This window comes from Ctenopharyngodon idella, chromosome 2 (genome assembly GCF_019924925.1).
Source record: "Ctenopharyngodon idella isolate HZGC_01 chromosome 2, HZGC01, whole genome shotgun sequence".
NCBI classification, from domain to species: Eukaryota; Metazoa; Chordata; class Actinopteri; order Cypriniformes; family Xenocyprididae; genus Ctenopharyngodon; species Ctenopharyngodon idella.
Genome location: NC_067221.1, coordinates 43,116,583 through 43,138,801, shown reverse-complemented (window position 1 = coordinate 43,138,801; position 22,219 = coordinate 43,116,583). Strand labels below are relative to the sequence as shown.

The 22,219-nt window shown below is 37.5% G+C and overlaps 1 protein-coding gene across 2 annotated transcripts; it reads right to left on the bottom strand.

Moving 5' to 3' along the window:
• Window positions 1–780: 780 nt before the first annotated feature.
• LOC127501770 (serine/threonine-protein kinase STK11-like) lies at window positions 781–20,067 on the bottom strand. 2 transcript variants are annotated; one of them, XM_051873920.1, is made up of 11 exons: window positions 19,895–20,067; window positions 17,835–18,572; window positions 10,551–10,634; window positions 8,952–9,041; window positions 8,591–8,723; window positions 7,982–8,118; window positions 7,192–7,319; window positions 6,577–6,634; window positions 4,996–5,192; window positions 3,424–3,677; window positions 781–1,331 (listed from the first exon to the last, which is right to left on the bottom strand). In XM_051873920.1, exons 2-10 carry the CDS (start codon window positions 18,119–18,121, stop codon window positions 3,469–3,471), a joined length of 1,323 nt encoding a protein of 440 aa, XP_051729880.1. In that variant the 5' UTR covers window positions 18,122–18,572; window positions 19,895–20,067; the 3' UTR covers window positions 781–1,331; window positions 3,424–3,468. The 2 variants fall into 2 exon arrangements, with proteins under 2 accessions (XP_051729880.1, XP_051729889.1); XM_051873929.1 differs by having other exon boundaries at window positions 17,835–18,496; window positions 19,895–20,059.
• Window positions 20,068–22,219: the final 2,152 nt, after the last annotated feature.

The following is a 22,219-nucleotide window of genomic DNA, read 5'->3' as shown; positions in this document are numbered from 1 at the left end:
ACGATGTTATTTTTTTAAATCTGTTCTGGGATCATTTGTTTTTCGGATGGTTTTTGTATAGATCTCACTGTTTCATGAGAACACTTGCTCACTTAAAGATCTGAAGACGTGCAGAACAGCCAAACCCTGCAGAACGTGAAGATGCTGAAGATGAGTAACGGCAGCCGGAGCAGAAGATCAAAGGCTCAGTGTTTGAGCAGCTGAAGGCGTCACTGATGAGTCGATGCGCTCGAGTCCTGCATGCAGAAGCACCGATGACACACAGAGAAGAACAGACTGCGGATACTTCACTAAAACCTGACCGATCTGCCATCTATTCATCCACGTGTCTCTTTATGTAGAGCACAAAGTGAGATGTTTCACAGAATGTTCACGTTAAACTTCATTTTAGCTGAGATACTATTATAGTCTTTAATGTATAGGTTAGTCCTATACATTTTCGAAATTCCACTCAAATTTCCAAACCTCTCTGTAGATTTTTCAGACCGTATTTAAGTGTGCTCACGCCATGTCATAATTACCAGATTCCACCTTGTGAAAAGTGTTCACATCCTAATAGAACTCGTAATTACAACTTGTAAGCTGGGAATTTTCTGAGCTCCTACTTTGTAGAATGTCACATGTTGGCATCTTGAAGTTACAGTAATTATGACGTGGCGTGAACCCAGCAAAACATTAATGGTTAAGCAAAACACCCAATACTTTCCATCCAAGCTTGTTGTGGCGAAACACCGTTTTCCAATCATACAAGCATGCAAATAAAGGACCATGAGCCTCAGCTTCAGTTGGGATGTGTTTTATATAAATAATACTTAAAAAATATTTATCGGGAAAAACAAACCAAATGGGGAAAAATGAACCCAAACGTCCTGCGGCGAGCAGCTCTCCGTCCACCGTCCTCTCCGAACGCGTCACAGCATGCAGTTTTTAGTTTAACATTGGTATAATCATCATCATCATCATCATCATCATCATCTGCAGCATATTTTCTCTACAATAACTGATGTCATTCTTTACATCAAACCATCTGCATCTTAAACTGCAGGTAATAACTGTAAATTAAAAGACGGTCTAAAACTAAACGGAAGGTGCATCGTCCGCACGTCTTCGGGTGCTGATGGGGATCGAGGCGCGAGGAGAAACCGAACGGATGATCCTCAGTGACAGAGGAGGATTGTGGGAACAGCATTCTCAAGTCAAGTCAGTCCGTTCCAGATCGAGACAGACGAGAGAAACGAGTGTCCTGGCACCGTGTTTGAGTTCATCATCATGGCAGAAAAATGTGCGTCGGGAACAGCGTTCAGTATCGACTGCTGGGAAACAACATAAACCTGTGGAGAAGAGAGGGAGAGAACGAAGACATGAACACTAATGAGGGAACGTCTGACTGAGTGACTGTATTAACAACAGAACCAATCAACTGATCGTACAGTAACAGCAGAAACAAACACTGTAAAACAATGATTTTCCGAAGTCGTAAATAAAAGGAGGTTTTACTATTTCAGTCTATTCTAAAATTTCACATTTGATTAAATATGATAATTTTTTTAATAACATCTTAATGTTACATATTTATACTTATTTGAATTGTTTTATTTGTAAAACAGTATAAATTGCTAGTACAAACAGAAATTGTTCCCGGCTGTTTTCAACAAACGGTCACTGATTCAAAGCACTGATGAGGTAATAATAATGAAAAAAATTAAATATTAAATGCTTACAACCTAACAAACACTGACGGATATGAAAATTTCGGCCGATACCAATAATTCTTTATATTTAAAAGCCGATAACCAATATATTGGCCGATAAATCTAAAAATTTTTGAAAGCCTGATTACAAAAACAAAAGTCTCACCATTAAAAGCCATGTCCCAAACACACAATTATAATGTTCTCATTATAATATTATGTAGCTTATATGACAGACTTGTGCTGCACATGTTGAACTTAACTGTGTTTTCATTTTTGAAGTGATTTTCAATCATATTTCAAGATATTTATAACCATCATAGTGAACAGTGCACATCTGAAGTGTCTCAGCTGAAGGAAATAATCCATTATTTATCAGCTTTAATATCATCTTATCAGGCCGATAACAATAACATTAAAAATGAACATATATCGGCCGATACCGATATGGTGGCTGATATATCGAGCATCTCTAATTTCATCCCAAAATCAAAACATTTGCAAAAAGAAAAACAAGCTTATTTTCATATAATATTAGAGCAATGTAAAAAAAAAAATATATATATATATATATATATTTATATAACATAATATAATATATATTATATTATAATATATATGTTATTAAACAATTTTAAATAAATTTTTTTAAATATAAAAACATTTTAAATATAAATGAAATAAATGTATATTTTGTAAATGTACTTATGCAGCAAGGTATTCATTTTAATTATAAAAATTGCGTCCAAAAAATGTATTACAGTATTAATGACAGACAATAACATTTTCCTCATATTAGAGTGAAAAATGAGACATTTTACTGCAAATTCTCATTAATGTCCAAATGCAAAAAGCCTTAAAATAGGCTTAATTTTCTTTGTACAAAAGATCATTTCTATCATGATCAATCCTGTAAGCATCAGCGTGATCTGCTTTAGATTCATTATGCGCCGTTCTCGTTACACATTGTGATTTGAGGCCTTTGCATTTGCAATTTCCGTATATTGTGAGATGAAAGTGTAAACAGGTTTCCATCCAACTGCATCCAATCGAGCAGAGCTGAAGATGAGAGCGCTCCAGTGCGCTATATATAGACAGACGCAGAGAGAGAAGAGTCTGAGTCACCGGCTCCATCAGCCATGAGCACTGAACACTCAGAGTCCAATCACAACACAGAGAGAGAGAGAGAAAGAAAGAGAGAGAGCGAGCAATGGAGGGAGACTGAGTCATCACATTCACTGCGGCATCTCATCAGCATGAGAGGAACCCCACCCTGAACACACACACACACACACACACACACACACACACACACACACTCCCTGACTAAACTTCCCGTTCAGTCGACTATTGGATGGCAGCCCTAGACCAAGGCGCCATTTATTTGATCAAAAACACAGTAACCATTTTGAAAAAAATTACACTTTAAAACTAGATAAAAAAAGTTCATCATGACAAACATTGATGTTTGATCAGAAAGTTTGAAGTAGTTTTAAAAAGCTGGAAGTTTGAAGATTTTAAGTTTGAAATAGTGACACTGAAGACTGGAGTAATGATGCTGAAAACTCAGCTTTGATCACAGGAATAAATTACACTTTACTATATATTCACATAGAAAAGAGTTTAAAATTGTAATATTTCACTGTAATTTTGCAGAAGAGACTTCTTTCAAAAACATGACAAGCATCTCTTCATCTTTTGCTGGATTTGCAGTCAACCTGTCGTCTCTCACCTGTACAGAGGAGGCGCAGGTGTGCAGCAAAACAGCCGGATCGGGTCATTGCTGCTTGCAGGTGGAAAGTTTGCGGATCTTGCTGGCGGCAGAAATGCCCTTTCTGGATGGATTAGAGGAAGAGCTGGAGCGCCGCTCGGATTTGGGTTTCAGTGCCGCAGACTCCGTCCCGTTCACACACACCGGCTTGGCCACAGCACAGGTGCGCTCTGGAGCGCGCTCTTCCTCATCCTCCTCATCCTCTGGAACCTGCCCTGTTCAAAACAACACGTCTGGAGGTTCAGTGACGAACACACTGACAAACACAGCAGCGCTGATGACTCTAACCTGAACCCTAAACCAACCCTTAAAGGATTAGTTCACTTCAGAATAAAAATTTCCTGATAATTTACTCTCCTCCATGTCATCCAAGATGTTCATGTCTTTCTTTCTTCAGTCGAAAAGAAATGAAGGTTTTTGAGGAAAACATTCCAGGATTTTTCTCCATATAGTGGACTTCACTGGGGTTCAACGGGTTGAAGGTCCAAATGTCAGTTTCAGCTTCAAAGAGCTCTACATGATCCCAGACGAGGAATAAGAGTCTTATCTAGAGAAACATCTGACATTTAAAAAAAAAAAAAATTATATACTTTTAACCACAAATGCTCGTCTTGCACTGCTCTGTGATGCTCCACGCATTACGTAATCACGCTGGAAAGGTCACGCGTGATGTAGGTGGAAGTGCTGCAGTAGGGCAAAAAACTAATTTTCTCCTCCAAACTTTAAAATTGTCTGACATCATTGTTTTACCATTTTTTTGTAAAGGCCGTTTGACTTAGTTTTTGCACGTTTGCTTTGTAGACACTGGATCGGTACTTCCGCCTGCATCACGTGTGACCTTTCCAACATGATTACGTAATGCGTGGAGCATCACAGAGCAGTGCAAGATGAGCATTTGTGGTTAAAAGTATATAATTTTTATTTTTTTAGAAAATGTCCGATGGTTTCTCTAGATAAGACTCTTATTCCTCGTCTGGGATCATGTAGAGCTCTTTGAAGCTGCACTGAAACTGACATTTGGACCTTCAACCCGTTGAACCCCAGTGAAGTCCACTATATGGAGAAAAATCCTGGAATGTTTTCCTCAAAATCCTTCATTTCTTTTCAACTGAAGAAAGACAGACATGAACATCTTGGATGATATGGGGGAGAGGAAATTATCAGGGAATTTTCATTCTGAAGTGAACTAATCCTTTAACCTCATTATAACCTGATCCTTAAAACCAAGTCTTGACCCTCAAACAGGCCTTTAAAGGCTCAGAAAGTGAGAACCGGCCAAAATGTCCTCACTTTACCCTCTCTGTCCTCACTCTTTGAGTCATTCTCCTCTAACACCTCCTCATGAGACAAATAAAAAGTTTCTGTGTAACAAGGATCTATTTTTCATGTAAAAATGTGGCCTGGGAAGTGGAAAAATAACAGTGACGTGAGTGACGCTGCTGAACATAATCATGAAAACGCCTCTGTGCACATGCAGACTACTAACCAGATGTAAACGTGTCAATTAGACTCCGCCCCCTGTGACCCGCTTACCTGGTACCGTGAAGTCCTGAGTGTATATGATGTCATCTTCCCCATCGAACAGCTCGTCATCGTCCTCTTCCTCAGCGTAACCATGGAGATCCTCCAGGTATGGTACAACCGTCATGCTGCGCCAGGGGTCCCGTGTTTCTGCGCTGGGTGGGATGGGGACGGGCGGCTCCGAAGGCGGGTGTTTCTTACGGACCCAGCTAAACAGGAAAAGGAAATAACCGTTGGGACCAATCGTGCTGGATATCATCATCTGCAGCCAGTTGCAATTTGAATGTAAAAAGTAAGACTGATTACCCATTGGTTAACTGCTAGCTGTTCAGACTAGTTCTTAAGATAAAATCTAAACACAGCTGATTAATATCATTTAAAGCAGGTAAAACTCGTGTAATTACACTTCATATATATGAAGAAACACTGAAGAAGTGGATGATTTTAGTGTAATTACACTAGTTTCACCTGCTTTAAATGATACACCACCAACCAGCCTAAAGTTTGGAATGGTTATGATTTTTTTATGTTTTTGAAAGAGTCTCTTCTGCTCACCAAACCTGTATTTAATTGATCAAAAATACAGTAAAATTGTGAAATATTATTATAATGTAAAACAGCTGTTTTCTATGTGAATATATAGTAAAGTGTAATTTATTCCTGTGATCAAAGCTGAATTTTCAGCATCATTACTCCAGTCTTCAGTGTCACATGATCCTTCAGAAATCATTCTAATATCTCAGAGCAACACTGTCCTCAGGTGAGATCAAACATCATTTCTGCAAGTCTTCGCGAGCTCTTCCGTATCCATGGAAACCGCATCAGTTACCTCATCCTGAAGATCTCCTCAAATCCAGGCCATGTTTATTTCTAGCTCATCTCTCCCACTCTCACTATTCTCCACTTCCTCTTCCTCCCACTCCCAGCTTTGTGTTCACGTAATCTGTGTTCACTGGAATCAAATGGAATTCACTGATTCTGCTCCCACTTAACGATTCCAGTGAACTAATAGTTTTGATAATGTTTCTGTCAGAATTGGGCAGTTAAATTACTGTCTTTTGAGGAGGAAAGAATGAACAATGTTTGGAAAATGATTGAATTTTGCAACATTGACACAATCAACATTGAGCTGAATAATGACACTGTCTTTTCAGAGCTGCTTTACAGCAGAATTTGAATTTGTCGAAAATAAAGGAAGAAAAAAATAAAATAAATAAAGGGGCGGGGCCTGGTTGAGTTAGTTAGCAGTGTGTTGAAACTGGCGGTTATGGTAAGGGGTGGGACATTTCCCAAACACCAATCACAACACACTGCTCCAGCCGACCAATCTCAGAAGGCGGGGCTTCATAGAGACAGGAACTAAACAGAGCGTTACTGACAGACTGGGAAGAGAGGAGCTGAACAATGGAGAATATGAGGAAAATAATCAACCTGTTCTAGTAGAGCCTGAAAATAACATCAAGACTGGTATAATAGATCCTCTTTAAGGCCAAAACTGCATATTTTCATATTCAGCTTATCAGCAGGTGATCTGAACGTGTTGTTCATGTAATTCTAGACTGTGTCTGTCAGTATGAGGACTGATGGACTCACTTGTGTTGTCTGATACGCTGTATTGAAAACCTCTTCACAGGATCATATTCCAGCATCCCTGCAGATAAAAACACGTCAGATGAAGGAACAGCAGAGCTTCGTACTCAAACAAATAATTGCCTGTGTGTGTACGTCTGCTTTAACTGAAGTTTCATCAGTGTTTGCTCTGAGATTGTGATGATAATGCTCTCAAACACAACACACATTAGTGTCACAATGTCGCCATCTAAAGGTCAAACCTATGAATTGCAGCACAGCCAAGAAAAAAAACAATGCTGATTGTCCACAATAAGGTAAAGCACATTTAATAATCAAGTAAATAATTTTAATTTCATGTTGTCTTTAACCTGAACTCAGGATGCATTTCTATAATCACAGAATGATTGACTGATTGCCAGCTACCACAGCTGTATTTATGGCCAGAAAAAGGTTTTAGTTAATGACAATAACCCTGAAACACAGAAATATTAAAGGAATAGTTCACCCAAAAATGAAAATTTGCTTTTAATTTACTCATCCTCAGGCCATACAAGTCACTTACATCTTGAGGGTGAGTAAATGTTCATTTTTGGATGAACTAAAAGTCAAACGAGTCCTGTGGTTCAAAGCGCTCACCTCTCAACAGGTCTGAGAGCAGCGGGCCGCACTCCTCCGGAATAGTGTAGTCACCCTTCCCAATGTTCTCAAATAGCTTATAGATGTTGTCCCCTTCAAACGGGTACAGGCTCGTCGTTATGTTGTATCTGAGTGGGAAAGAGAAAGGTATTGTGGGTTACTGGCTTAAATGACATCAGAACACATTCAAATGCAATGGAGAAAATGAGAAAACTCGGTTTAGTTTTACAAGCAAGGAATCGGAGCGTCTTATGGATTCACTTATAGAGCGCGACTGTCAGATTCTGGAAGTAAATACTCCATTTTCTCCAAAGGGAAACTGATTTTTACGATACTTATAAACCTTTAAAAACAGACCTGCTGCGAGCGGTTCTTGGATATTTGGAACCTGTTCTCGATACCCATCTCTACCCATGATGCCAAATTTGACCAATCAGAGTAAAGCAGCTCTAAAAAGAAAAGTGTTTTAAATTTGATTGTCATTGGCAGTGCATCATGGGATTGTAGTTCTTTTGCTCACTAAGTTCAGTCTGATTTTCAAATACTTTTTTTGCTTCAAACCAAACTTTGTAATGTTCCTCGTAGCTGGCTGGTTTGGTTCATGGCTTATAACGCTTTAACAAAGACTTTTTTAAAAAATCCCTATGGGGAAAAGTGGGCGGGCAGTGATGCACTCTATTGGCCTGAGCCAGACTCCGCCCACCAGCTCCGCAGGTCTCTGTTTACAATAAACCACAGTATGTTTGCATCACCAACAACATGAAGCTGCGCTGCTGACGGATGAACTCACAGTGTGACCCCAGCAGACCAGATGTCCACCTTAAACCCTGAAAACGTGTCCAGGCCGTTGGCGATCTCTGGTGGCTGAAACGCTGGCGACCCCTGGCTCGTCCGACACGTGTCGTCCTCCGCAAAGGGGTGGAGTGCCTGGAGGTCAAAGGTCAGAGATAAATGCATACAGTCTGTGAACACATTTAGTCTGTTTACGCTTCTTTCTGAATTTCCTCTTTCAGTGTTTACTACAGGATCCTAAGACAATACGAAATCAAAAATTCATATTTTTTTTATAGAATATTGCAGTGTTTATTATTAATGATTTATCCGTTCACATCATTGTGTTAAATTCATGTTCCTGGTAATCTCCCTCTTGCAGCATCTCTTCTCTTCTCTGATGACGAGGGCGGGGCAACCTGTCACTCACATGAGATCCACCAATAGCAAACCACAACCATCCAATCAATTCCCCACAGACAAAATCAAGCCCCGCCCAACATTTGTTCTTGTTTGAGAAGCACTTCATTCGGATAGACGACACAATAGGGAAGAAAAGACCAGTGCAACTTCTCTTTCATGCCAACTTTAAGAGAAGTGGACACAAGAACACAGACGGACGTCTCACCTCTGCTACACCCAAGTCAGAGATCTTCAACGCCCCGTCTGTAGTGAGCAGCAAATTCCCTGGTTTAATATCTTTGTGTACAATTCCCTGGCTGTGCAAGTATTCAAGACCATCCAGAAGCTGGCAAAAGTACCTGAAAGAGACACGGGAAGAACCACAGAAAGACAAACGTGTGATTAATGTGTGAAATGTGTGAAAGAAATGAGGCAAATATCAAAAAGCTAAAAATAGACCATGACGGATCATCAAACGTCCATCAAAGTGACAGATAGAGATGCATCAGAGACTCTCAAGTCATCAGAAATGCAGTGCAGTGTGTTTTCAGAGAAGTGTGAGTTTTATCTGATGGTTGGCGTCTCACCCGTGAGCTTGAAATACTGGAAATCTTTTCTCTGGAACGCTATCCAACATTTCTTGCATTCCACAGACACAATACTCCATCACCATATACGTGAGCCAGAGGTCAAGGAACAACCAACCAAAATCAAACATCATGTCAATTCAATTCACATTTAATTGTATAGTGCTTTCCACAATACATACATCAGACTCTGTGAAAACACTTCAGTGTTACAGTCAGTGGACTTGACACGAGACCAGGGTTATTATCAATAAAAACTATTTTCTTCATTGAAATAAAGCTGAAATAAAATATAAATGATGTCTTTTATATTTAAAATGTGTATTAGGGCAAAATGTGTTTAAATGTATATTATTAGTTGAAGCACTAAAATTATTAACTGGAAATAACTTAAAAAAGAAGAAGCTAAAACTAAAGACAAAACAAAAACATACAAAAACTAATAAATGCTAATTCAAAACTTCTAACAGTATATAAAATATAATAATTACATAGTACTAAAATAACAATAATTACTGCCAAAAGAACCACATTTTAATAAAAAGTTGGAGTGCTTAAACCATATCCCACAATGCAACACGCTCCACTTTCCATTCCATTTCCATTGTTCACTAAAGCTGCGTCCCAATTTGCATACTATCCATCCTAAATAGAATTTGAAACTAGAATTTGTGTGTCCCAAATCGTAGTATATGGAATGATTATTCCAGAGAATCCCGGACGGTCTACTTTTTCTGCTTAGAATTCGAAGTGCAGATCTGTTCACACTCTAACGGCTAATACAAACACAAACAAAAAGTGTTTAAAAACTACAAACATGGCGGATGTGTAGAGAGAGGTAAAGATAAAGGGGTTTGAGTTATTAATAATCAGTATCTAACCTGACGAAAAAATATGTCAACCACATTATATTTCATCTGCAACAGCATTGTGAACTTTTATAAAGATACGTTTGGTCATTAACTTTTAAATGCATCATCATGTAAACACATAAGGAGAGTCTCTGCATGAAATACAGATGTTTTTATTCGAATACAAAATAAAAATTTCTGAGATGATCAACCGCTGAATGACCTGTTTGTCAGAACTATGACCGACAGGAACGGGGTGATTGATATGCAAAGTACACTTATGAAGACAGGAGCGTGAAAGTCTTCAATGATTTCAAAATAAAAGTCCTGCTTATGACACATCATTGACAAAAAATGACAAATATCACCCTTGGTGATATATGGGACAACCACTAGTAGTCAGTAAACAGTATGCTTGTGTTCTGTTCCAAACACGGTGGATTCTATAAAAGCAGAACCTGAGCAAAAACAACAACAACAACAAAAAAAAAAGACACACTGGAATTGGAAGGTCCTGTTGAAAGCACTGCATTGTGGGGTACAGCAACTCAATACTGCACATAAGGCAAATTCAGCAGATCATTTGAGCATTCTACAAACTGAGACACTGAGTGTTGAAGACAGAGCGTGAATGCTGGGAGACTGACGCAGCACAGCATGCTTAGTCACATCCGCATCACACACGCATCCATGCGCATTCACACACACACACACACACACACACACACACTCTTGGTGTAAAGGATATATTTTCTGCTTCTCTTCGTTGTACAGCACGTCCACCAGCTGGATGACATTTTTGTGCTGTAGTCGTCTTAGCAGCTGAATCTCCCTGCAGGAGAACAACAAAAAACATCTGAATGTAGACGCAGCAACAACAACCTGATAACAATCACACACCATTTAATGCATCATAAAAACACTGACGGATAATTCAACATGCAAAAGGTTTGAATTCGCTGCAGAATTAATAACATCGCTGTGAGATCTAGTGAGAAGTATTCAAATTCAGCACAGAATTCAGACGTGGAAACCAGAAGAAACATTGTGCCATAAATGAACAAGTTATAGAAGGTTTTTCAGTCCACAAATCACCATGGATTTAATATAGTAACGCTAACTGTAACCATGGTATTGTGGCAGAAATAGTCAAATGTTTTAACATTATTCATTTCAGGGTTCATACAACTTTTCTAGAGTGAAATTCAAGCATTTTTCGAGAGCTTTGAAGTGCTGGAAAAACTGTGAAGCACTTCAAAGCTCTAAATATTGTCCAGTTTAAATGTTATTTTTAATGTGATGACCAAAAACATTATTTTTTCATCCTTCAAAGGTTGTTGCCATTTGTAAAACTAAAAGTTTCAAGATTTAGGAAAACCAACACGTGGAAACCAAACACTTCTGACGTAGAACCTGGAAGCGCTGCACTGTGTTTACAACGTCAATGGCGTAGGAAAATGACATGGAAGAAGAAATTGTTGAATAAAGTATTCTCGTCGCTTCATAACATTAAGGTTGAACCACTGCAGTCACATGGTCTATTTTAACGATGTCTTTACAACCTTTCTGGGCTTTGATGGTGGTAATTGTGTTGCAGTCTATGGAGGGATCAGAGAGCCCACGGATTTCATCAAAAAAATCTTAATTTGTGTTCTGAAGATGAACAAAGATCTTACGGGATTGGAGCGACATGAGAGTGAGTGATTAATGACAGAATTTTAATTTTTGGGTGAACTAAACCTTTAATATTGGCCAAACAACATTTAACTCAAATTTTCACTTAATCTTTAATATTTGGCCACTTCTTTATGATAGAAATGTGACAGCCACTGTAATTTCTTGAACAAATACATGTGGACATTAAACCATACAAACTCAAAGCGAGGGGTTAAACTTTTATTTTGAAATCATGATGAAGTTTTAGAAATGTATTGATGTATCGCAGCCTTTGTGATTTCACTACAGCACTATGGTTTTAATATATTGTGCAGCCTTAAAAATGGATTCTCATTCATGGAATGAGACACTTCTGGTATTTTGCCGGTTAATCGACACTGGTAATAGAGGATTTTTTTTTCATGACAGCCCTAAAAATAATCACAATAATCACAAATGTCACTTAGGTTCTACTTTCTGAGTTTGAATTATTATTATATGCAGTAAAAGACAAAACAAAATAATGCAAACACTGGAAAAAGGTCTTGCCACAAAACGGCCTTTCACCTCGATAAGAAATATGGTCAGGTTTTGATATTGTATGCTACAAGATCTCATCACACACCTACTAAATATGATAACAACTAAAAAGTACATTTGTCACAGGACTAAGTCTACATTAAAAATTGCTGACAAAATTAACACTACCTTTATTGCTAAGAGTGTAAGTGAACATTCAGACAAATCGTGACTTTTGATCTCACTGAAAGTTTGACATGAACAGCATCAGGACACAAAGACTCTGAGACAGACATGAGAAAGTATGAGGAAAGAGTGAGTGAGCGAAATATGTGTAGTGATCAGCAGAGACGGGCCGTGTTTCCACACAACCAAAATAGCTGCAGGCTGATGCAAACACACACTAGTGCATGTGCATGTGTTTATCAGCCATCTGACCGACATGGACAACAGCCAACCACACTGAACTGAGAAAACACACTGAACCATTTACTTCGGAACCATTTTCACTCAGAAATTGCCTGCGAACATTACCAAATAAATATAACCATAGTTGATTACATTTGAATTGCAAACATTGTCTGTATTACAAGTTTTCTGAAATGTATTGAATATGTAAAAGAGATGTATTGAGATTGAAATCTACAGACGCAAATAGATCAAGTGCAATAAAACAGTGTATTTTAGATGTTTTCCTTCCAGTAGTCACTAGTTGTGAAAAGCCAAACATCAATTGCTTTGATTTTTCTTCAATAATCTCAAAACATTTAATTTTAAATCAGATTTAATTACCTCTAAATAATGTTTTCCTGCTTCTTATTTACATTAATTATCATTATTTCTCTTGACATCTCTCGCCAACTATCTTGCATTTATTTCTTCTACTGAGCACGTCACGTGCATTCTGGGATTCCCTTCTTTAAAGCATGTACACACACACACAAAGCTGCTTTAGAATCTGGCCAAAACAACAAGATGTCTTATCTCACATTGAGCACATGGTAGCCAAACAGAGCTTCATTCTTTAATGCTCAATGTCACTGAAGTCGTGCTGATGCACTTCCCGTTTCCTTTTACTGCGTCTCGCTCTCCTGTATTCCACTGACCTCGTTCCCTGGTCGAAGCCGGAGGCTCCGCCGCATTCCTCCGGCGTGACCATGGGAACGGCGGACACGTTATGCAATGCCCGTCATGTTCCGCGTGCGCCTGCCAGTCGAGGCCTGCTGCCTAATCGCTGCTGTCAATGAACACAGCAGCACTCCAGCCATATAAGGACACACACACACACTGCTAGATTCTTTCGGTAGCATGAAATTGCACATTTAAACTGAACATAGAATAAATACAACAGTTTTTAACGACTTAAGACCAAAGTATATGCTATTTTTCTCCAGAAGTTATGATGGATAAAAATGTCTTTGCACTATTTTAAATAGGGCTGGGTGATATGGCAAAAAAAATAAAATAAAATCTAGATTTTTTCAGAATGATTGACTGAGTCACGATTTTTTTTCTATGTTTAACTAGTCAACTCAAAGTAACTACAATATGATTAACTAAAAACGTGGCGGTACAGTTAAAAAAGGTTAAAAACTTTGAATAAAGTTTCAATAATGCATTTCTGAGCGAACAGCCACTTAAGACTAGCGATGTGTTCTACGTCACACGAGAGAGGTTAATCAGGTGCGCCATCATGCGGTCGGATCATTTTCTTGTCTTAACTGTTATCATTGCTGAATTGTCAACATGTCTAATTGTAAAGTTTGTTATTAGGAATGCACTATATAATCGGCCACCATATCGGTATGGGCCGATATATGCTCATTTTTAATGTTATAGTTATTGGCCCAGTAAGAAAATTTGGCCGATATATTAAAGCCGATAAATAATGGATTATTTCCTTCAGCTGAGACACTTCAGATGTGCACTGTTCAATATGATTTGAATTGCTTGAAAAATGATTGAAAATCACTTAGGAAAATACAGTTAAGTGCAACGTGCAGCACAAGTCTGTCATATAAGCTACATAAAATTATAACGTGAACATTGTAATTGTGTGCTTGGGACATTGCTTTTAATGGTGAAACTTTTGTCTTTAATTAGGCTCTCCTAAAAAATTACAAGAATTATCGGTATCGGACAAAATTTTTCATATTCGTGCATCCCTATTGGTTAACATTTTTTTTTATTCAAAAACGAGATTTCTCAACTTAAAAATAATAAAATCGAGACAAAAAAAATTTCTCGGAAAAATCGCCCAGCCCTACTTTTAAACTAAAGTTGAGCCTATCTCTTAATCCCCTCACACAAGTGCTTGTCAACGCTGGCGTCTGCTGTTGTTGCAGTCTCCGGTATTTTGTTGTTCCGTCTCTTTAGTTTTGTTTTCTACTGTGAAACAACGGCTCGGTCCAGCGCTGCCACCTTGTGAGACAACTGATTAGTGAAATAAAATAAATAAATTCAATGCGCATTTGAGACCCGCACGGTTACAAAAATTGGGCGGCGCGCGTACTATTCTGGTGACGGAACTTATGCTTTAAACTCATCACAAAAACGTGTCACACTGCAGAATGTTTAAGGCAAAAATATAGTTTTTTTTAATATAGATTTTGGTCTAATTTGCTTCCATAACATGTCTTATTTCAAACTAGTGGAAAGAAAATTATTGCACTTTATCTATTTGCAGCTGTAGATTTCAATTACAATACATATTAGAACTGCACGATTCTGGATAAATTGAGAATTTTTTTTGTTTCAAACAGAGATCACGATTCTCCCATGATTTTGAGCAGACAACTAAACAATATAACAAGAAATTTACTAGAAGTTCTGACAAAATGTTAATCGCTGCAGTCTATTTAAAATGTTTAATTCGTCTGAATTAATTATTTAAAACAATCAGGTTGAATGAATGATTCAATGACTCACTCATAACTTCATTTGTTTCTTTACTGGAAGAATCAGCATTTTTGAACAAATCTCTTGAATGAATGATTCAATGACAAATACATTTTTAACAGTCACTTGTCGTTACTGGTGTAACGGTGTAATTGACCCAAACGTTATTTGAAGCGCCAAGTTACTTTCAAAAGGTGATTTTGATCGCTGCCGAAGACATCAGTGTTTATATCTGAAATATAAACTTTTATTCCAGTACTTCTGTGATAATATGAATATTTGTATTACAGAAATGATAATGTGTGGTTGAAAAGACTGTTTGTGAAGCTTTTTCATAAATGACAACTGCTTTCTCTGGCTCAGCAGCAGCGTGAACGCAGACCTGAATGTTCCAGTGTGATTTTGTCAAAGGTTTAACAGACGCATGCGAATCGTCATTTAGGAATGAGACGACGTGGGTGTTTGAATCTTTTAACGGTTAATCATGCAGCTCTAATACATATCTTTACAGGCGATGAGTTTGAGTCAGAAATCTCCACTTCAACAGCTTTACATACACCAAACTTTATTCCTAGTGAGGTTAATTTCAGATAGGATGCTGGCTTATTAGGGTGCTGTCTATGTAGCTCAGAGCTGGTCTCTCTCACGGTCAACACACGTGGACTAATCGTCTAACAGACTTGCTTTCAACCAAGACAGACCAAACACACGTGTCCTGGCATGCGAGGGTTTTGAAGCCGGTCCAAAAGCTCTCGTCTATTTAAAGCAGAAGCCCGAGGCTTCACTGCACATAATTTTAATTAATTTAACTGCTCTGTGTGATTAAACAGCAAGAAGATGATATTTCAGAGCACAGGAGGAACAGAATGAACATGACGAGTGTCAGAAAACACCTCCAGAAAACTAAAGATGAGAGACATTTCTAAAGTGAAGTTAAAGTAAACATGAACATTCCACTTCTGTCATGTGACGTAATACAGACGTTCAATAAGGGAAGAAAAGAACAATGGTAGATTTTCTCATGGTTAACCACCAGCGTTAAGTGAGAAAGGCTGAGAAAGGCTGCATTACAATGATTAAAAGCCGTTTGACTTTTGGTTGGCGTTAGCATTAACCAGCAGGAAGGCAAAACCATTTTTGAAATCTGTGCTACCTCACTAGAGAAAACTGAGAAAAGGCTGCCATCTTCCCTTTTGCCAAATAGGTAGGAAAACTTCAACATTCACAATGCACTGGGCATGTTGCTGTCCAAGGCCACTCCCACCTGTCTGCTCTGGATACGCTTACCAGAGTCGCCTTGCTTTAGTTGGAAATACTTCATAGCAAACTTTTAGTCAATGTTGTCGACTTGTTTTGGTCCCGGGTGCAAGAATTCAAAGAGTAAACATTTAGCGGGAGTGAGTTACTTTTGGTTTCCAGTGAAGGATCCAGCGGCTAAAGGCGGCAAAGAATCGTAAATTCGGAGAAAACACCACAACAGAAAATCTGAAAAACCTCCTTGTTTGTAGTAAACATTTCAAACTGGATGACCATGAACACACTGTTCACACCAAGAATGATAACTATAACTTAAACGCATGACAACATTGTGTTCATTGTCTATAGAGCACAATGGATTCTGATTGGCTGTCAATGTTTTTATCGTTCATCCAATGATATTGCTCCTCTGTGCTGTTATCGTTATAGTTGTGGTGTGAACACTATTCTTATAGAATTAGATTTTAATCAATTCTCATTTTGACGAACCTTTTAGTCTGTGCTGTTTTCAGTTGATGCGTGTACAAAACTTTACTAAACATTATTTGTAGCGCCTGCCATCCAAAGACAACAAATGTGTGAAAATGTTATTACGAAGTCTGTAAACGGGAAGTGAAGCGCCACCTACTGTCAGAGAGTGAATTTGCATTTTTATTCAGTCCGTGTGCTGTTTTTGTTTTGTGCAGGTGTGTCTTACTGTATGTAGCTTAATTTCACAAATCTAAAGTCACACCATTCTGTTTTTACTTTAAAACTTGAAATTATACAATCTAATTCAAATAAAAAAAAACTGCTCATGCTACATGTGTGTATCTTTGTTTGGATCATATTTAAAATGCAGTGGTTGCCTTTAATTTCAAATGGCTACAGTACAATATTTTTGTTTAAGGCCTGTAATTAAGGAAGCTTGTTTCCGCCACTGAATAAAAAATAAAAAAGGTAATTTTTATCTCAATTCTGACTTTATTTCTCGCAATTGCGAGTTATAAAGTCAGAATTGCGTAAAATAAAGTCAGAATTGTGAGATAGTCAGTCAGACTTTTTTCCTCAGAATTGCGTGAACAGTCAGAATTGAGAGTTTATATCCCACAATTCTGAGTTTATATCATGCAATTCCGAGAAAAGAAGTCAGAATTGCGAGATGTAAACTCGCAATTGTGAGAAATAAAGTCAGAATTGCGAGATAAAGTTGCAATTACCTTTTTTATTTTTTATCTAGTGGCGGAAACAAGCTTCCATATGTAATAGAGCAAATAAACAACAAATAAATTTGCTTAGACAGAAAAAAAAATTGGCAACCGTTATCAGAATTGGCCAATTTGCTTGTTAAAAAAAATAAAATAAATCAGAACCGGCCATGGAAAAACATAATCAGTGCATCACTACTGTTGTTATATCTCTACAAAATGTGGAGTTGTTTTTAAATAAAAGAAATCTGTTAATATATATAATTTGTAGTTGTGGCGCTACTACATTATTGCTGGTGCTCCTAAACTTTTGAAGTTGGTGTGCTACCAGGTAAAGTTAGTTTCGAGCCTTGGAAATGAATCATGTCTCATCATGTAATCGATATCGAATCGAGACCAGAACTGAATCAAATCTATGTCAATGCCCAGCAGCTCTTAACGTCCTTGGTGTGCCTTTCATTTTGATGTCATGGTGACGTTACAAATCAAAGATGAAGCAAGCAAGCAGCTCTTACTTTTTCACATTGGCCTCTCCGTTGGGAATTCTCCTGAGTTTCTTCTTCTTCAGGATCTTAACGGCTCTGCGACACAGAGTCTCCGAGTCCAACATCTCCTTCACCTTCCCATACGATCCCTCCCCGAGCAGATCGCCCATCAGGTACTTCCCGATCAGCTTGGCGCGCTTGCGTCGGGGCTGGTAGATGACCTCAGTGGAGTCGATGCGGTGGATGAAGGTGTCCATCCCCATGAGCTCATTCTCCGTCAGGTAGTCCAGATGCTGGAGCTCACCGCCTACGCTCATCTTCTCCGGCCTCCCGCTCTCTTTCCCAATCGCTCGTCGGGAATATTTGTATTCCGAGGCAACGGAGGAGCAGTTCTGATTGGGGAAGACCAGTCAGTAGAATAACAAATGCCTGTTAAACCGCAGCATCGCTCGACGGCTGGGTCGGTGAGCCAAAAAGAAAAAAAAAAAAAAAAAAAAATCACAAAAACAACCTCTCAGGGAAACAAACAAGTGTTTTATAGTTTCCTGGTTTTAATTAGCCGATGTCTGGACCTCTTGACATCTCTGCAGGAACAGGAAAAATCAAATCCGCTTCAGTCAGATCCAGAATGTCCAGCTGTAGGTCCTCGGCCCGTACAGCTCCAGAAGCACGTCAACGCTCTCTTTGGTACGCTGCGATCAGGAATGAGGATTAGCGATTTCACTTCAGCATTACGGGAAATCCATGTCCAAGATCCAAAATAAATACCTACAAGAAAGAGAAATAAGAGGCAAGATTAATCAAAAGCCCTCACTAAACAATCTGCTTATGATGAAGTGGTGAAACAGGCCTCAATGTCAAAATTATGTTCACTGAAACACAGCAAGTTTCTGTACGTGTACCTTAAACTGTGAAACACACATATTAATTATATCAGGGGTTTCCAAACTGGGGCTTAGAAAGGAGTGGAAAAAACAAATGTATGTAAAAATGTAAAAATAAATAAATATAAAAGATTAAATTAAATTAATGAATAAACCTTGATTTAAATAAATAATGAATACATTAAAAATTAAATAAAAAATAACTAATTCAATTTAAATAAATAAACTGATTAATATTTTATTTAAATACATCTAACAGTACAGAATAATAGTGTGTAAAAAAAGTAATGACAATGCAATAAAAACTAAAAATTCTTCAAATAACATTTTATACATATTTATAATATTATTCACATTATTAACGTTTTTATACATATATAAATATATAGCTGCCTTTATGTATTATGTATATGAACATTATGATAATCATCCAGTACCATAGTATTACTGTCTGACACCATATATGTACCATAATACTGTTTTGATTGAGTAATAATAACCAAACAGAGAGAAATAAACACAATCCAGACTCAGGCAGTAAATAATATCCACTAAACTCAGTCAGGACTGTATGGAAGTACATTTCTGCCACATAAGTGAAAACAATTATACTTTGGTATCTTATTTATGACATAAATGTCATAATTATAACATTAAAAGTTGAAATTATGACATAGCAAGTCATAATTATGTGATAAAAAGTCAAAGTTATGATATATTAATTCATAATTATGACTTACCGAGTCATAATTTTGTTTTTTTGGGGGGTCATAATTATGACATTAAAAGTTGAAATTATGACATACTAAATCATCATCATGACATACTAAAGTCAAAATTACGACTTTTTAATGTCACTATGATTTACCAAAGCATGATTTTTTTCCCTTATGTGGCGGAAATGGGCTTCCATAGTGACATGATATGAAATGTAGAGAATGAAACATCATCAAACAGTAAAGAGATGTTTGATGATTGATCGATCATCTGATCATGTAATGCGGATAATCGATCAAAGCCCGCAGCTCAGCACAAACACTCGCGCATCGTCATGAGTTCATGTGTGTTATTTGATGTGTATGTGAGGGATCTGAGTGACAAACGCGATGTTTGTGTCGATGGAATGAGAGTGTTTTATCGGCAGCGGTTAGCGGCGGCGGCTAACACACATCACTGACAGAGAAGAAACTAGTCGAACACACTGACCTGAAGCTGCTCTCATCAGCACAGCTCGATGACGGACGGGAACTCAAGCTTATATTCCTATTCTACTCTTCATCCGTTTATTTTCTCGCATCTGTTCTTCACAGCTGCTGCTGCTTCAAGGCTGCCGCCATCTTGTTTACCTCCCTCCCCTTGCTCAAACGCGCGTGCGCATTCCCGTGAACGCGCTCGCCGGCCTCTAGCAGCACTCCCCTCGAATCGGGCGCGCGCAGTTTTTTTTTTTTTTTTTTTTAGATAAATAAATAATAATAATGTAACAGTTATTTAACAATTCATATAAAAAATAAAGAAATAAAATAAAAAGATTAAATAAAAGTTAAATAAAACATTAAAATGTTACATAAGCTTTCTTTAAAACTTAATTGTTTTTAGATATTGTTGAAACAAGGACTTATTTTCCCCATATTTAAATAAAATCAAATAATAGAAGTAGTTTAATGATATAATATCCCTTATGATAAGGCAGACAGGTGGGAAAACAAACAAATAAAACATTTTTAAAACACAGTTGAAAGCCAGAGTATAAATATGAACTACTTCCCATGCTTAATATAAATAAAATGTAATATAATTTTATATAAATTATGCTTTATGTTACATTTTCCTGATTTTAACAGAATATATATATATTTATATATATGCCATTTATATATATATATAAAATGTTATCTTTCTCTAACTCCAGTACTGTGTATATTTTCATACAAACTTTAGTGACCTTAGTGACATAAAGGCTCTTGATCCGTGTGTCCATCACAGGTCAGATCTCGGTCGGCTCGTGTTGGCTAAGCTGGTGATGTGGGTTATATTTAACTAGTGTTAACCCTGTGGAACGTCAAACTCAAGCTCTGATTACAAACTCACACTCGCTTTCCTCATTACAGTCAGTCTTAATGAGCACAGAACACAAATCAAACAGCAGAATCTCCATGAGGACGGATGTTTTATGTTTGAATTTCTTTGTAATTCCCATTAATGATGCTAGAATTACACTGTGTGTTTGTGTGTGTGAGTATATTTGTTTTGACTATACTTGTGAAGACCAAATGTCCTCACTTGGTTGTGAAAGTATTTCACAATATCACTAGTGAGCACATTTGACTGGTTCTTACTAGTTTAAAATCTGCCAAAAGAAGTTTTTATTTAAATCTAGTGCTGTGCACGTGTCTGTGATGGGCAGGTTTAGGAATAGGGCTTGGGTTAGGTGACAGAAAATATCACTGACCTGGTATAAAATCAATGGAAGTCTATGCAATGTCCTCACTGAGATACCAAAACAAACCTGTGAGTGACAGAGTGTGTGTGTGTGTGTGTGTGTGTGTGTGTGTGTGTGTGTGTGTGTGAGTAAAGGCCTTCAACTAATGAAGCGATAACAGGGAAGTTAAACTAGATTAACTCAAACTTGTGTCATTAAACCCTGCGTTAAATACACCGCAAAAAACTCTGTTCTTCCTCAGTGTTTCTGTCTTGTTTTCCAGCACAAATATCTAAACATTCTTAAATCAAGATACATTTACTGGAGAAGAGAAATGACTGAAGATATTAAGACTTGAGTTAATGCCTGAAAAATCTGTCAGTGGAGTCAGAAAAATAAACTATTCAAAGGGAAAACAAGATTATTTTTCTAAACAAAACAACGATTTCTCCTGATTATTTTAATATTGTTTTGTCTTGCTGTTTCTGGTTTTCATTTTCTGTAGTTTAGGTCCTGTTAGCCTTTGTTTCCATGACAACTCATTACTCACACCTGTTCCTCATTAGCCTGTGTTTCAGTCTTCATTATCAGTCGTTGTCTTTACACCACTTTGTAAAGCTGATGTGTCTCCTGTTTCATCTGTGGATTTATGTGTCTCCCTGTTTGGATTCTTGTCATCTGTTTTCACTGTTTGGATTATCTTTGTTTGAGTGTTTGTTGAATAAAACTGCTTGTAATCATATCCTCTCCTCTTCCCTGTGTTCCCGTAACAGCAGAAGAACCAACATGATGGTGAGTAAATGATGACAGGACCTCATCAACCCTTTAACTACATGATTTTAACCCTTCTTTAGTTCCAGTTTCATGCTGTCTATGGAAGCCCATTTCTGCCACATAAGAAAAAAAACATGCTTTTGTAAATCAGTTATGACATAATTATGAAGTCATAATTTTGACAGTCAATTTCAACTAAGACAATTAAATTTTTTAATCTAATCAGTTACTTTTTAAGACAATTTCAGCTTTTTAATGTAATAAATGACGCATCAATTTCATTTTTTTTTTATCTAATAAGTGATGCATCAGTTTCAATTTTTTTATTTAATGACGCA